Source organism: Mesoplodon mirus, assembly GCF_964341445.2.
Source record: "Mesoplodon mirus genome assembly, chromosome: 2".
NCBI classification, from domain to species: domain Eukaryota; kingdom Metazoa; phylum Chordata; class Mammalia; order Artiodactyla; family Ziphiidae; genus Mesoplodon; species Mesoplodon mirus.
Genome location: NC_138977.1, coordinates 87,550,351 through 87,566,248, shown reverse-complemented (window position 1 = coordinate 87,566,248; position 15,898 = coordinate 87,550,351). Strand labels below are relative to the sequence as shown.

The window sequence follows — 15,898 nt, the reverse complement described above, 5'->3', positions numbered from 1 at the left end:
TGATACACCATATTAACAAATTGAAGGAGAAAAACCATATGATCATCTCAATAGATGCAGAAAATCATTTGACAAAATTCAACACCCATTTATGACAAAAACCCTCCAGAAAGTAGGCATAGAGGGAACTTACCTCAACATAATAAAGGCCGTATATGATAAACCCACAGCCAACATCATTCTCAATGGTGAAAAACTGAAACCGTTTCCACTAAGGTCAGGAACAAGACAAGGTTGCCCACTCTCACCACTGTTATTCAACATAGTTTGGGAAGTTTCAGCCAGAGCAATCAGACAAGTAAAAGAAATAAAAGGAATCCAAGTCAGAAAAGAAGAAGTAAACCTGTCACTGTTTGCAGATGACATGATACTATACATAGAGAATCCTAAAGATGCTACCAGAAAGCTAATAGAGCTCATCGATGAATTTGGTAAAGTAGCAGGACACAAAATTAATACACAGAAATCTCTTGCATTCCTATACTCTAATGATGAAAAATCTGAAAGAGAAATTAAGGAAACACTCCCATTTACCATTGCAACAAAAAGAATAAAATACCTAGGAATAAACCTACCTAAGTAGACAAAAGACCTGTATGCAGAAAACTATAAGACATGGATGAAAAAAATTAAAGATGATACAAACAGATGAAGAGATATACTATGTTCTTGGACTGGAAGAATCAACATTGTGAAAATGACCATACTACCCAAAGCAATCTACAGATTCAGTGCAATCCCTATCAAACTACCACTGGCATTTTTCACAGAACTAGAACAAAAAATTTCACAATTTTTATGGAAACACAAAAGACCCCGAATAGCCAAAGCAATCTTGAGAAAGAAAAACGGAGCTGGAGGAATCAGGCTCCTGGACTCCAGACTATACTACAAAGCTACAGTAATCAAGACAGTATGGTACTGGCACAAAACCAAATATAGATCTTTGGAACAGGATAGAAAGCCCAGAGCTAAACCCATGCACATATGGTCCCTTTATTTTTGATTAAGAAGGTAAGAGTATACAATAGAGAAAAGACAGCCTCTTCAATAAGTGGTGCTGGGAAAACTGGGCAGCTACATATAAAAGAATGAAATTAGAACACTCCCTAACACCATACACAAAAATAAACTCAAAATGGATTAAAGACCTAAATGTAAGGCCAGACACTACAAAACTCTTAGAGGAAAGCATAGGCAGAACACTGTATGATATAAATCACAGGAAGATTCTTTTTGACCCACCTCCAAGAGAAATGGAAATAAAAACAAAAATAAACAAAGGGGACCTAATGAAACTCAAAAACTTTTGCACAGCAAAGGAAACCATAAACAAGACGAAAAGACAACCCTCAGAATGGGAGAAAATATTTTCAAATGAAGCAACTGACAAAGGATTAGTCTCCAAAATTTATAAGCAGCTCATGCAGCTCAATATCAAAAAAACAAACAAACCAATCCAAGAATGGGCAGCAGACCTAAATAGGCATTTCTCCAAAGTAGATAATACAGATTGCCAACAAACACATGAAAGGATGCTCAACATCACTAATCATTAGAGAAATGCAAATCAAAACTACAATGAGGTATCACCTCACACGTGTCAGAATTGCCATCATCAAAAAGTCTACAAACAATAAATGCTGCGGAGGGTGTAGATAAAAGGGAGCCCTCTTGCACTGTTGGTGGGAATGTCAATTGATACAGCCACTATGGAGAACAGTATGGAGGTTCCTTAAAAAATTAAAAATAGAACTACCATACGACCCAGCCATCCCGCTACTGGTCATATACCCAGAGAAAACCATAATTCAAAAGGAGTCATGTACCACATTGTTCGTTGCAGCTCTATTTACAATAGCCAGGACATTGAAGCAACCTAAGTGTCCATCGACAGATGAATAGGTAAAGAAGATGTGGCACATATATACAGTGGAATAGTTCTCAGCCATAAAAAGAAAAGAAATTGAGTTATTTGTAATGAGGTGGATGGACCTAGAGACTGTCATACAGAGTGAAGTCAGAAAGAGAAAAACAAATACCATATGCTAACATATATGGAATTAAAAAAAAAAGGTTCTGAATAACCTAGGGGCAAGACAGGAATAAAGACGCAGACATAGAGAATGGACTTGAGGACACGGGGAGAGGGAAGGGTAAGCTGGGACGAAGTGCAGGAGTGGCATGGACTTACATACAGTACCAAATATAAAATAGATAGCTAGTGGGAAGCAGCTGCATAACCCAGGGAGATCGGAAGCAGCTGCATAGCCCAGGGAGATCAGCTCGGTGCTTTGTGTCCACCTAGAGGGGTGGGGTAGGGAGGGTGGGAGGGAGACGCAAGAGGGAGGAGATATGGGGATATATGTATATGTATAGCTGATTCGCTTTGTTATACAGCAGACAGTAACACACCATTGTAAAGCAATTATACTCCAATTAAGATGTTAAAAATAAAATAAAAAGTAAAGTAAATAGGGCTTCCCTGGTGGCGCAGTGGTTGAGAGTCCGCTTGCCGATGCAGGGGACACGGGTTCGTGCCCCGGTCCGGGAAGATCCCACATGCCGCGGAGAGACTAGACTAGGCCCGTGAGCCATGGCCGCTGAGCCTGTGCGTCCGGAGCCTGTGCTCTGCAACGGGAGAGGCTACAACAGTGAGAGGCCTGCGTACCGCAAAAAAAAAAAAAAAAGTAAAGTAAATAAATAAAAGAAGCCAATGGATATATTAAATGTTTCAAGGGAGTTGAAAGTATCACGAAGGATTTCTGAGTTTAACTTTCTCAACTACATGTGTGGAAGTGATGTGTAGTGGTTTGGGGAACATTGGTAAAGACCAAGTTTGAGAGTGGAAGGGCATGTTTGTACACTTATGCCTATTGATTTTTTAGACATCAAATTATCTTTGAATTATGTTTGAATTATTTTGGAATTTGAATTATCTTGGGAGAGATGTTAAGAAGGCAGTTTAATGTATTGCCCTGGATCTAAGAAGAGGGTTCATATGTGGAGACGTAATTTGGGAGTCATCTAATTGCCCTTTGATGATAACGTTTATTAGGGTGCCTAGGAATACCAAGAGAGAGAGAGAGAGCATATAAAGTGAAAATAAAACCTATGTCCTAGCCTTGAAGAACTCCTTTACTAAGGACCTGTTACAGAAAGATGAGTTTGTAACGAAGAAATAGCCACAGAAATAGAAATAGAAAGAAAACTAAGGGAATATTGTAGAAGCTAATTGAAGAGAAGGTATCCAGAGGAAGAGTGCGTCATTGGTATTATTATAGTAGAAAATTCAAGAAAAGTGACCTAATGTGTCCATTTTAGGGACAGAGGGGCCATTATTTCTCTTTGTAATATCTATTTATGTTGAATGATGAGGTGGAAACTGGATGGGGTGCAAGAAGAAAAAATGGAAACTCAGGAATTTTCCAGTGTTCATTAATTATTGTTTGAAACTAGATCCCATTTTCCATGGAATAGTGTCCTTCTACACATTCTCACGTTGTGTACAGTTCACATAATATAACTTGCTCTTTTGGCTTAAGGTATTTTTGTTGTTGTTGTTCTGGAACTATTTTCTCCAGTTAAATAAATGAATGTTTTATGTAGGGAATCCCCAGAATCATCTAGCTGCTGGGTGTATGTTGTATCAATATTTTTGGACTTTCTCAATATTTTGGCAAATACCATTTGTAGGTTCTTACATAATATGTGACATTGGTTATAAGGCATACTTAAAGGAAACATTTTCACAATTTAGCTTAAATCCAGTCCTGGAGGGAGCATGTGCTTCTGAAGCATGGCTATGATTTATTTTCCCAGTATTAATTCCAAGATTTTCTTAGTTATTCTCTCTGGCTCTTTAATATAAATTATAAAGTTATAGGTGAAACTGCAAAATCATGAACTATGAAGTAAAAGCAGGAAATTGCTTCACTTTGGATATTATTAATTCAAAACACAATTAGATTCTAACAATCTTAACTCATTATTTTGTGTCTACCCAGTCTTATAACTTGTCTACATTTGTTCTCAAAGAAGTCTCTCAGGCTTATCTGCTATTATTTCTTAGTAAAGTTAACAACACATTTTTATGATGATTATAATATGATGTTCAATCTACAATTCTATTAATGTGATAAAATACATTATCTATATAAGAGGCCCACAGATCCACCATCAGCTATCGTTCTAAGCTGCATAAATTGTATGTGTAATCAAAATTATGGCCTATTTGCATGTAAATCTCACTTCTCCCTTAACAAATGTTCAAATGGTTAAATTATGCCAATTTAGTTTAAGCATACCCTTTTAGTCTATGAAGTTTTAGACTCCATTAGATTAAAGAAACTGAAAGTAACCTCTTTGAAACCAGAATTCTAATTGGAAATCTTAAGACTTCAAAACAAGAATCTGTTCTGAATTTCTGTTGTATGTGTTTAGATGGGTAACCTCCTTCAGGCTTGCTTTCTTCTTTATCCTTTTTCCCTCAGGAATTTAAAAGAAAAACTAAAATGAAATATCAGTTCAGTAAAGCAGGCACCCTGCCCCAAGGTTTGGCAAAGTGCATGCTGTCTCACTGTTTCTTCTGAGGATCTACAAAGAAAAAAATCAGTTTACTAAAGTCAGCCCCTCTGGCCAGTCTTTCTCACTTCCAAATAATGAATTCTAAATGGAAAAGAAAACAAAAAGTAGAATGCCAACATCTTGTTAAGAGTTTTCAAGAAGTTTCCAACATTTTATGAAAGCGAAAAGAAAAAAACAAATTATACTGAAAGACAGAACTGGCCTGGTAAAAACAACTTGCAAAGTGATCACAGTTAGTACTTCAGGGCTGTGAAGTGCTCTTCTCATCAAGTGGAATTTCTCTGCAAATGCTCCATAAGTTGCCCACGTGATGGCAATAACAAAAGCCTTACTCATAAAGATTTTATTTACAGATATATTTTGAACAGAGTTTAGGAGGGCAGAGACAGTCCAAGTAGGAAATTTAAAAATCTGGAGTTTTCGGAAACAACAGGGAAAGTATTATTTTGCAGCACTAAATATTCCAATCCAATGTGGATTTGATCAGAATTAACTTCTGGAGTAGACCCCTACTAGCCTAATTTCTGCTTAGCAACTGAAAACAATTTTCATGAAAAATAGAAACACTTGGAAAATGTGTCTTTCAAAATTAAAATGTCTTTGATACCTAAAAGTTAAATATTTTATTTTTTTCTTTACTTTATATGACTATATCAGTGACATACTTAAAGACAAGAATGGCTTGTAAATTTTCATTTGAAGGTTTAAATGAAAGTTTCAAATTATGCAATGAGGGGTCACTGATGCAACTCTACTGGCCACTGAATAATCATACAATCTTTCTGTTCATAGAGTGTTTAATGAATAAAGGTAGATGTGGAGAGGAGAAAAACATCTGCACAAATACTAAAACTGCAAAAGTTAGACTCACATAACGAAGGCAGGAGTTAATTGCTGTGGGTATTGTTATGATACCCTAGGCTTACCACACACTCTGTACTCCCTGAGTCATATGTTACAATTCCCCACAAGGAAGTGATTTAGTTTGTGAAATGCCTCCTGGAACTATTAAACAATTTAAAAAGAGTACAGTGGTGTAACAGCCTTGAAAACACAGAGACATCTTTTGGTATTCCCCAAAGTGTGTTCTGGAAAACCCTAATATGGAGATATGCTCCAGAGAGAAAAAAGCATGGCATGCTCAGCTAAGTTTGGAAAGCATCACATGGTATTCTCTCAGAGAATTGCTGTATGCATTAGCACCATAGAGGTTTGTGAAATACTTCAGTATAAAAGAATTTGACGCGGGGCTTCCCTGGTGGTGCAGTGGTTGAGAGTCCGCCTGCCGATTCAGGGGACACGGGTTCGTGCCCCAGTCCGGGAGGATCCCACATGCCGCGCAGCAGCTGGGCCCGTGAGCCATGGCCGCTGAGCCTGCGCGTCCGGAGCCTGTGCTCCGCAACGGGAGAGGCCACAACAGTGAGAGGCCCGCGAACCGCAAAAAAAAAAAAAAAAAAAAAAGAATTTGACTTTGTTACCTGCATATTTCTCAAACTTACATGACACAGAAGCCCTTTTTATAAATAATACCCACTAGCATCCAACAGAACTACTGAAATAGGCACGTGTTTGGGGAAATACTGATAGAAGGTTACTTCACGATTTGGAATCAGTGTCAAGCCAGTTAAGCTAAAAGATAAATTATGTATTCCAGTCACTGGAATGGAATATTCTTTTTTTAAAGTTAATAAAATAAATTCTCACATTCCAGTTTGTATGTCAAGTTCTGAGAGTTCAGTGGCCCGAGGTGGATCCTCAGAGGCTCTCACCTTTGTGTGCGTGTGCAAAAGAATTGTGGTCTGGCTCTGCAAAACAAAGGATCAGATGCAGAAATATAATGACTGCAGAAATAAGGGACTGGCACATTTTAAGATCTTGACTGGGTGAACTGTACAAGTGCTTACTATTACTCACTAACATCTACATTATTCCCCTGCAAACTTCCCCACCCCAGAGTAATGTCTAAGCTGCAAATTTGACCCCATAACTCACGTTCCTAATGTCTTTCAATGGCTCCATATCATTTCTGGATAAAATTTTCAAAGTTTCTAGAATTTATTATAACCACAATCTCTTTCTTTTCCAAGATTAAGTTGGAGAAATGCTATGCATTTATCCAGATGTTTTGATTTGCCAGATCCACTGAAATAGACTCTTCTAGCTGGACATGACTATATCACAACCTACAAGCCATGGAATGTAGTTAATATAAAATCATTTGGGAGTAAGCACAGCAGCCTACTTTCTAACACTTAATACATTGCTTGAAATAACAAGGCTTTGTTATTCAGTGCTTGTAGTTTCCAATATTTGAAATGGCCTGAAATGTAAAAATAACATGGGCTCTAAGGAAATTTGCTGGGCCTACTAAAGTTTAATAGAGAACAAAATAAAGTTTAATAGAGAACAGTGATGCCTCTGATGTGCAGTGTGGCATGGAGAAAAAGCTCCCAATGTCTCTGTTATTGTTTTGTTCTCTTACACATAGCTATCAGAAAGGGAAAAAATGAGTATAGTTGAGAGCACTTTGTGACTAAAAAAATATAATGGGGTTCATGAATGAACCACATTAATGTAATTAGTTTCATAAAAGGAATTGCCTGAATGAACACTGTGGTTATTCCCAGGATGGACATTATTGAATACCTTCAGCATTCTATATAGGATAGAAACAGTCTGTTCATGGTGTCCATGGGAAGAAGCACCTGAGGGAGAGTACATACCTTATATCCCTTCACTCTTCAAGCAACATTTGCCATTTGTGGACGTCGACTCGCGAGTTGTCCACTCTGTCATTTCTCCTTCCTGGCATAGTAATCCACCACTGTAATCTGCCTGTTTATTTGTTGAGGTAACATCTGTTATGTCACTTTTTAGGCTTAATAAAGTGACATAATCTACAACCTTAATCAAATGGCTGTACCATCCATTGATTCAGTGACTCAGGAGATGATACCATCACATCTGAAACAGAACCATTTTTCAGCATTTCCACCATCAGCATTTCTTGTGCAGCGTTCCCAGATTTCCTGTTACAAAAAGGCTGAAGGCTTAAGTAGTCCTGATGGGAGACACTTAATCCCTCCTTGAGCAACCTACTTTTCTGAGAAATACATAAATGAACGGAAGACACTGCAGGTTAGGTGCATTTCATTTCAAGAAGATTGCCTTTTTACTGTTTCTTGTTTTCTGTGGATGTTCTGAAGCTGTCAAAGAAGAGTAGAAATAAAAGGTGGAAATAAAGGTGTTACAGTTGAGTAATGGAGTCTAGGAGCCTTAGCTTTGAAAGTGTATCATTCGTTATACAGCAGAACACCAGTGTTACTAGTGCTTTTAATGTTTTTAAATGCCGCCAAATGTTTCTGTTGACTAACTTATTCCCAGAGGGTCCCTATAACTCTTTCAGGTTACTCGGGTACTGCTTTCTAAATTACCATGATGGTGAATTCAATTACTACTCTACTCTTTCAGTGGCCTAAAAGAATAAATGGTCTTCCTAAAATATTTTTCTCTTTGAAAGGTCTAGAGTATTAGAGCTGGATAGGACCTTAGAGGTTATCTGATTCAATGTTCCATAAACTTGTCTGATGACAAGACTCTCCTGAGAACTTGTTTAAAAAAATATAGATTCTCAGGCTACTCCCCTGGATACTCTGTTACAATACGTTTGACATGGAGCCCAGGAATCTACATTTTGTAACAAAGAGTCCAAATAACTCTTAGGATCAGGCAGGTTTGGGAAAAGCAAAATTAGTTCCACTTTTTAATTTTATGGATGAGGAAGCAGATGCCTAGATAAAGTGATTCATCTAAGTTATACTGCACAAAAAATTTGAAAAATTGAGATTAGTTCAGGAAAAAATATATTGTTGGGCAACCTTCATGGCTTAGAATGTAAGCCTTCTGTATTGAATAGAACAATGCCATTTAGAAGATTGTGGGAGAAGTGATGAGACACTTTACTCTGTATATGACAGTGGAATTTTCTGTACACAACAGGGAATGATTTTACTCCACAAGTGACATTTGGCAATGTCTGGAGATAGATTTTTGGTGTCACAACTAAAGAGAAAGAAGTACTACTGGTATGTAGTGTATAGAGGAAGGGATGCTACTAAACCCCCTGCAATGCACAGGACATCCACCCACAACAAAGAATTACTTGGACCACAATATCAGTAGTGTCCAGGTTGGGAAACCTCGGTATTGATTGCTTCTTGAGCATTATCTCCCTGTGAGATACTTAACGGTACTATCTGGACACATTTGAGAAGTAGGACACGGTTTCCAATTTTCTTCCTGAAATTAGATAGAAAGCCTTATATCATAGCTAAGCAGGTCATTTATTGATCCATGTTAGGCTATACTTAGACTGGATGAAATTTTTTTATTTCCCCCCTTAGGACCATACAGTAAATCTTTCTAGGATTCCTCCTCTTTTTTCTACTCACATATCTAGACCTGTCATTCCTAGCACACCTCAATTATGTCTCCTTTGACCTTTCTGCATTCTGTATCTAAATCACCCAAACTCTAATTCCCTGGGATCAGCTAAAAGCTACAGTGTCAATGTCTGCTGATTTTTAACAGAAATTGAGACAGAGTTTTGGTCATTATTTTTTTTTTATTTTTTATTTTTTTGCAGTACGCAGGCCTCTCACTGTTGTGGCCTCCCCCGCTGCGGAGCACAGGCTCCGGACACGCAGGCTCAGTGGCCATGGCTCACGGGCCCAGCCGCTCTGCAGTATGTGGGATCCTCCCGGACCGGGGCACGAACCCGTGTCCCTTGCATTGTCAGGCCTACTCTCAACCACTGCGCCAGCCCGGTCATAATCTTAATGCAGAGGCTAAGTGAATAGAATACATAAGTTACTTAGAGTAACTTATTTTCCAAATCAGTATGATTTTCTTTTCCTAATATTTCTCAATTCTGTCTCCTCTCTGTCTGTTATCAGTACTTGATTCAGATCCTCATCATCTTTTTAATAAACCATTGAAATAAACACTTAACTAACCTCTTAACTTTTCTGTCACTTTTGCTATTTTCTTACCATTTCTCCACCTAACCTATCTTGTAAAGTGCCTTTTCCTCCAGATTTTTTCCCACCTCAGCCTTTTCCTGATTAAACCAATCAGTAGTTTCTCCTCACCTATAAGAATGTTTCTCAAATGTGGATTACATATGGCATCTTTGTTTTTTTGAATTTTATTTTATTTATTTTTTTATACAGCAGGTTCTTACTATTTATTCATTTTATATACATCAGTGTATACATGTCAATCCCAATCGCCCAGTTCATCCCACCACCACCCCCCGGCTTTCCCCTCTTGGTGTCCATACATTTGTTCTCTACATCTGTGTCTCTATTTCTGCCCTGCAAACCGGTTCATCTGTACCATTTTTCTAGGTTCCACATATATGCATTAATATATGATATTTGTTTTTCTCTTTCTGACTTACTTCACTCTGTATGACAGTCTCTAGATCCATCCACGTCTCTACAAATGATTCAATTTCGTTCCTTTTTATGGCTGAGTAATATTCCATTGTATATATGTGCCACATCTTCTTTATCTATTCATCTGTTAATGGGCATTTAGGTTGCTTCCATGTCCTGGCAATTGTAAATAGTGCTGCAATGAACATTGGGGTGCATGTGTCTTTTTGAATTATGGTTTTCTCTGAGTATACATATGGCATCATTTTAAAGAGGAAACAAATTATTTCATCTCAACTTGTATCATCTTAAATTATTTGATTATAAAATCACTTATATATGTGTAAACATAAAATCAAATTCATCCTCTTTATGCTTAAAGCTCAACACAAGTTTGAAACCAAAACAAATTTTCAAATTAAAAATGAATCAAACTATTCAACAAAGAATAGTTGAATATTATTTTCTTGTATTTCTTTATATTATCATGAAGGGAAGAACCACAGAATTAAGAATTCTCTTTGTTAACTCACATAAAAGGCTTTGAGCTTGAGCACGGTTTTCTCAACAACAGGAAACACTGACTTACAGAATTGAATCCAGATGCCACAGCAAGGCATATGAAGTCCTCAGTGTCCGCTGCTGTCCTTTTCTCATCCCTCCAGGCTCATCTGTGGGCACTTGCTGCTTCAGCACTTATTACTTAGTGTTACTGAGCTCATCAGGCTGCCCTGCCCCCATACTATTTCAGCTGTCTGTGCTTTTGCTTGTGCTACTTGGTCTACGTTTTTTTCCCCACCAGTTTTGTGTTTTATGTTTCTTAATCATCCTTCAAGATCTAACCTAGGTGTCATTTCCTCTAAAACCATTCCTAGAACCCCAGGTTGAAATGTACCTCTCCTCTGTGGATTAAGGGCACCCTGTGCTCTTCTGTAGCCTTGTCTCCTCCCTTATAACAGTGCTCTGTCCATCCCCTCCCTCTACCATGAGCTACCATAAGAGTAGGGGTGGTACCAATAGCACCCAGACCAGGCCCTGCCACGCCAGTAGTCACTCCATAAATATAATATATAGTAAACTGAAGTGAAACATTTTCAACTAAAGACCCATCTCTGGTAACCACATTGCTTTTTGTTTCTTTGTGTGTTTGTTTCCAATGCTTGGAATTTAATATACTTTAAGAAAACATGACATAGTTGAAAAATGCACCGGATTTAGAATCATAGGATTTGAGTTCACATCTTGTCCTGTCATTTGTTCTTGTGTGTAAAATGGAGATAATCACCATCTCACATTCTTTCTGCAGATGTGCAAAATTCTGGCATGATGTTTGGCAAACAAGCATATATAATAAATATTAGTTTCCTTCCTGCATTATGCTTTACTTCTTTTTATGGCCTTTAGTGATTTAAAATTATTATTGTTACCAGTGAAGCTTCAAATCTGTATACCTCCCTATCGCCATTAGATTGAGGTCCGGTATTAATTATTTTTCCTGAACTGAGCTTCAGCATTGCTGTATAAAGTAGATGAGACGATCATTCTTTCCTTTTCATCCTCATAGGATACTTCACTCTCTTTAACTATTTATATTTATTCAGAACATATTTCTTTTCTTTTATTGCCACAGGCATGAGAGAACCTCTGCTTTGTTCTTATTACTTAGAGAAATCTGTCTTCTTCCTTCTCTTTATAGGCTGTTTTCATCAGCAAGCATCTCTTTGAGAAGCATTTTCTTTACCTGCATTATATTATTGAATTTACCTTTTTATGCTTTCATATGGTTATTAGAATCTATAGCTTCAGTTCTTTGGGTAATAGGCTTAAGGCTCCTAGATAACACAAAATTTATTGTAGAAGTAAGTCATGTGGAGTTCAGCAAGATGGAAAATTTCTCTAATCAGTGGGTTCCTAGCTCTTACATGTGTTTTATAAACAAAAATAGATCAAAGGTACTATAGAAGGCATTCCTAATAAAAAAATTCTTAATAATGGCTACATTGGTACAAGCAAATTCAGACTAGATGGCAAAGAAAATGTTCACAGATATGGGAATAGCCAGAGGATGAACTAATCTACAAAGGGATGCGATCATTGTCACTAGAGACAAAGTATTTGAGCTTCAACTTAACATTGAAAGGATAGGAATAATGAAACCAATTTGTCATAAAGCAGCAGGCATGAGTTGATGATCCACAAGAGATCCCTATTATCACAAATTATTCTCTGGTTCTGTGCCTTCCTAAAGACTGAAAGCTATGTGTGGCACAAGTGCTTTTGTATTGGATTAAGGCTGCACCTGTCATACTCTGATCCATTTCACTTTCAACCAGCTCTCTGAATTCAATTCAAATTAAACCTGTAGTGTTTTTTGGTGAAGAGATTCATGACTAACAGGAAAAAACTCTGAATGTTTGGAACCTTAGAGGAAATGCATTTGGTTCTGTTTTAGCCCTGTTTGTCACAATCACGAAAAGTACCACTTTACCATCTGGTAGGAAATAAAAGAGAACCTTAGGATCTTGTTTTCTAAGTTGGGAATAAAATCATTTGAGTTAGCAAATCTCAGTGAGTAGTTATAAGTTTACAAGTACTGACCTCAGGCCCTTTTGTATCCATGTTGCCTGCATTTGGGCCACAGTTAACATATGTCATTGCTAGAGACTGAGCACTGTTTGACAGCTTGCACTGAGAAGAGACATTGACAGAAAGAACTCCTCCATGTGTTTCTGCTTCTATATCTCTTGTTCAGTATAATTATCTGTTTTAAAAAAAGAATTATTAGGGCTATTATGGACATGTACATCTGATTTCATGATTTTTTTGGCTTGTTCTCAGTTGGTTTTAACTTCTTATGAGGATACCAACATTCATTTATATTTCAGAGTAGCTCAAAAATGTTCTTTCTTTGCTTTTGTGTCAGCTATTGTGTATGCAGAATTACATCTTTTGATCTTGAAGATTTTGCAGACTATTGGAGGAGAATGTAAAGATAATTCCTCAAGAGAATGACAAGACAAGCCACAGGCTGGAAGAAAATATTTGCAAAAGACATATATGATAAAGGACTGTAATTAGGTTCATTGATTGTAACAAATATAACAAATGTGCTACTCTGGTACAGAATGGAGAAGGCATGCATGTATGGTGTCAGGAATTATATGGAGACTGTGCTTTCCATTCAGTTTTGTTGTGAACCTAAAACTGCTCTAAAAAATTTGTTTTTAAAAATGATAAAGCGAATGCATCATGTCACATGGTGTGAAAGAAGGGTTATAAAAGTGTAGAAGCTTAGAGAAGAGTTGGCTTATTCAGCCTAGGGAGGTTTCGAAAAGACTTCACAGAAACGGTGGATTTTAGACTGGGATTTAAAAGGCAAGTAGAATTTTATCTGTAGGAAAGTGCAAGGCAAGAAGTACCGGTAGAAATGAGAAATGGGGAGGAGGTTAAAAGGAATGGAGAAAAGGAGCAAAAAGAAGAGGAGGAGGTATGGCATACCCTGTGAATGCCTTGTAATTCTGACTGAAAGCAGAGTTTATAGTAGACATAGGCAGGTCATTGGACTAGTGGGGCGTGTTGTAATTCTAGCCGTTTTATCAGCTGGACATTGTTGTCTCAGTCTGCCATTGAATTTTCCTTTTTTGTGCTTTCATATGGTTATTAGAATCTATAGCTTCAGTTCTTTGAGTAATAGGCTTAAGGCTCCTAGATAACACAAAATTTATTGTAGAAGTAAGTCATGTGGAGTTCAGCAAGATGGAAAATTTCTCTAATCAGTGGGTTAACCAACTGCGCAAGTTCACATAGCTAATCAGTGACAGAGCTAAGACTCAACTCCAGACATCATGATATCAAAACTTACCTGCCTGGCCACACTGCAAGACATGGTGTGGGTGAAACCTTCAAGGTGGGAAGAACTAAATGTAGATCAGATGTCATCGCCTATCTTTTGTTTTTGCAGGTTTCTTTGCAAGGAAATAGACCAGCAGCTTCAATCAACTGCAGTTCTGTCATACCTCCATGATGTTTCCCTTGGTCAGAAATGCACTAAGTAGTCTCAGGATTCGAAGCATTCAGCAAATTAGGGCAAGACAGAGCCCCTCAAAGCACTCACCAGATTTTCATGACAAATATGGTGATATTCTACTAGCCGGCGGAACCACTTTCTGTGTTGTTGTATGGGTGTTTACAGCCACACAGGTTGGAATAGAATGGAACCTCTCCCCTGTTGGCAGAGCCACCCCAAAAGAGTGGAATGATGAGTAAACATCACAGTTACTGTAACACAGAATTGTCTCAAGGTCAGCTTGTCATTTAAATACTCTGCTGTGCATTGAAATATAGCATAATTGAAGAAATAAAATGCATTTGAAAACATTAAAAAGTCGTTGAAAATAGTCATTATAGTGCCTGAAAGCAAGGCAGTAGCAGTGAGAATAGATTACAGGGGATTATGAATAATAAATATTTGAAAGTAGAATTAGTGAAGCATGTATTTTTCTGGCTTAATGATTTATGCTAGGTATCTTTCAGTGGACATACACACATAGGTACTTAACAAATTAATTGTTTTGCAAATCCTATTGAATCTTTCTTAAAAACATATTCATAATTGACCATTTTTCACATCCTTTATCTTTCCTTCCCTGATCTGAACCACCATACTTTCGCTATGATTATTATAAAAACTCTCTAGCCAGTCTCCTTCCCTTTACACTTGATGACCATCAAGCCTGCCCTGAACCCCCCCAACGCAGTCACACACAATCTTTTTTAAGCACAACAGTGAGAATTATCATTTTTTAAAATTAGTTTAATAATATCCCTCCTCTTTTCAAAACACCATGTCTCCCCATTTTACAAGGGCATGAGTGCCTCAAGGCAAGGACAATTGGGACTATCTTATGGGTGACTTATCACAGTTGGCAATGGAGACCACCTCTTACTCCTGGATGATCAGCTTCAGGGTAAGTGTACTGTTCCTCAAGCTCAAATATATATAGATATCATTATTCTTTGGATAAAAGACATGGTCTTAGGTGTATAATTTATAGGTCTTAGGGAATGCTCATTTTCAGCTTTATCAGTATTGCTAAGTTATTCCCCAAAGTGGTTACATTCTCACCAGCAATGTATACAACCTCCTCTTGTTCCACATACAAACTCACTCTTAAGAGTTTTCATGCATTGTAATATTTGCTACTTTGATGAGCATGAAATAATAGCTCATATTTTAATTTATGCTTCCCTGATTACTGGTCAGGTCAAACATCTTGTGTTAGCTTTTTATGTTTTGGGGGTTTTTGTGTATATGACCTTTTTTTTTTAATCATTTTTTTGTTTAATTTATTTATTTTATTTTTGGCTGCGTTGGGTCTTCGTTGCTGCTTGTGGGCTTTCTCTAGTTGTGGCGAGTGGGCGCTACTCTTCATTGCGGTGCATGGGCTTCTCATTGCGGTGGCTTCTCTTGTTGTGGAGCATGGGCTCTAGGCACGCAGGCTTCAGTAGTTGAGGCACGTGGGCTCAGTAGTTGTGGCTCACAGGCTCTAGAGTGCAGGCTCAGTAGTTGTGGCACACAGGCTTAGTTGCTCTGTGGCATGTGGGAGCCTCCCGGAGCAGGGCTCGAACCCATGACCCTGTGTTGGCAGGTGGATTCTTTTATCTTTTTTTTTTTGCTGTATGCGGGCCTCTCACTGTTGTGGCCTCTCCCGTTGCGGAGCACAGGCTCCGGACGCGCAGGCTCAGTGGCCATGGCTCACGGACCCAGCCGCTCTGCGGCATGTGGGATCTTCCCGGACCAGGGCACGAACCCGTGTCCCCTGCATCAGCAGGCGGACTCTCAACCACTGCACCACCAGGGAAGCCCTGACCTT

At 38.1% G+C, this 15,898-nt stretch overlaps 1 protein-coding gene across 1 annotated transcript in view; it reads left to right on the top strand.

Moving 5' to 3' along the window:
• COX7B2 (cytochrome c oxidase subunit 7B2) overlaps window positions 1–14,365 on the top strand; it is a 164,981-nt gene extending 150,616 nt beyond the window's left edge. Inside the window, exon 3 of the mRNA XM_082602473.1 lies at window positions 13,987–14,365. Coding sequence (XP_082458599.1) covers window positions 14,046–14,291 — 246 coding nt within the window. The 5' untranslated portion in view covers window positions 13,987–14,045 and the 3' untranslated portion in view covers window positions 14,292–14,365. The remainder of the gene's footprint in view (window positions 1–13,986) is intronic.
• Window positions 14,366–15,898: the final 1,533 nt, after the last annotated feature.